The 1,072-nt window shown below is 32.6% G+C and overlaps 1 protein-coding gene across 1 annotated transcript in view; it reads left to right on the top strand.

Moving 5' to 3' along the window:
* Nucleotides 1-924: 924 nt before the first annotated feature.
* The window catches only part of LOC137623680 (proton-coupled amino acid transporter-like protein pathetic), an 8,518-nt gene continuing 8,370 nt past the window's right edge, over nt 925-1,072 (top strand). The window contains exon 1 of the mRNA XM_068354510.1: nt 925-1,072. This exon is cut by the window's right edge and continues 6 nt beyond it. Coding sequence (XP_068210611.1) covers nt 1,025-1,072 — 48 coding nt within the window. The 5' untranslated portion in view covers nt 925-1,024.

A 1,072-nucleotide genomic window follows, 5' to 3' on the forward strand; every position in this document is an offset into this window, starting at 1 on the left:
CTCATTTCATAATTTATATGCAAATTTTCTATTTAGCCTTGTTACAGATTTCAATATATCTTATGATTTTTTTATTCATCAAACAAAGTTTATTCGTTTCTTCTTTATTTCATTTCTTCACTGGGCTGCTTTTCCAGTTGGATGCTGCTTTTCTGATTGAGGATATAGCTTGACTAATGATAATGATTATTTTGATATGGCTATGGATAACGGGTTAAGAAAATATTGCATCATGTGACGTCAATGTGAAGTAAAGGCGATATTCATCTGGCTCCTCGGGCATCTGTGCTTCGCTACTGTGAGTTAAATATTCATAATCATGTGTTTTCATAATATTACAATGACAGAAATAAAATACATAATATTTTAATCATTGAAGATATAGCAGTATATATAACACCTATTTTCTTTATTAACCCTGGATAGGTACGATGGGTCGTTTGCTTAAGCGATTTTGAGCCACATCTTGATATTGGAGTTCTGGATATGAATGAATGATAACGACTTTAATCAAACAGATGAGGAATGGCTATAGAAGTATATGATCTTCATAATCTGGTAGTTGAAACGGTGGAAACTTCAAAAGTTCAAATTTGCAGATTTTTTTTTTTTTTTTTTTGAACAGGCTGACATAAGTCTCTTCATAGTTTATATATGGAAGATCTATTTCAATGTTTTTACTGTTCTTAAGATATATTACTTTAATTGAACATTGCTTCTCTTCTAGCTTTTTATTTCCTTATTTCCTTTCCTCACTGGGCTATTATTCCATGCTGGAGCCCTTAAGCCTATAGCATCCTGCTTTCCCAAATTGGGTTTCAGCTTGGATAATAATAATAATAATAATAATAATAATAATAATAATAATAATAATAATAATAATAATCTTTATCAAGACAACAACGTTAGGAGGAACTACTTTTGTGCGCCGGTAACAGGTAACAGATCTCACTTCAAGTCTTGCTTTTGACAGGCTCTTGACCATATAATCCCATCGGGAACGGGAATCAGCCAGTTGGAATTCATGGCAATGATGATTGTCCCTGTGCTTCTGGTCTGTTACGTTCCACAT

The sequence above is a fragment of the Palaemon carinicauda genome, chromosome 30 (genome assembly GCF_036898095.1).
Source record: "Palaemon carinicauda isolate YSFRI2023 chromosome 30, ASM3689809v2, whole genome shotgun sequence".
Classification (NCBI taxonomy): Eukaryota; Metazoa; Arthropoda; class Malacostraca; order Decapoda; family Palaemonidae; genus Palaemon; species Palaemon carinicauda.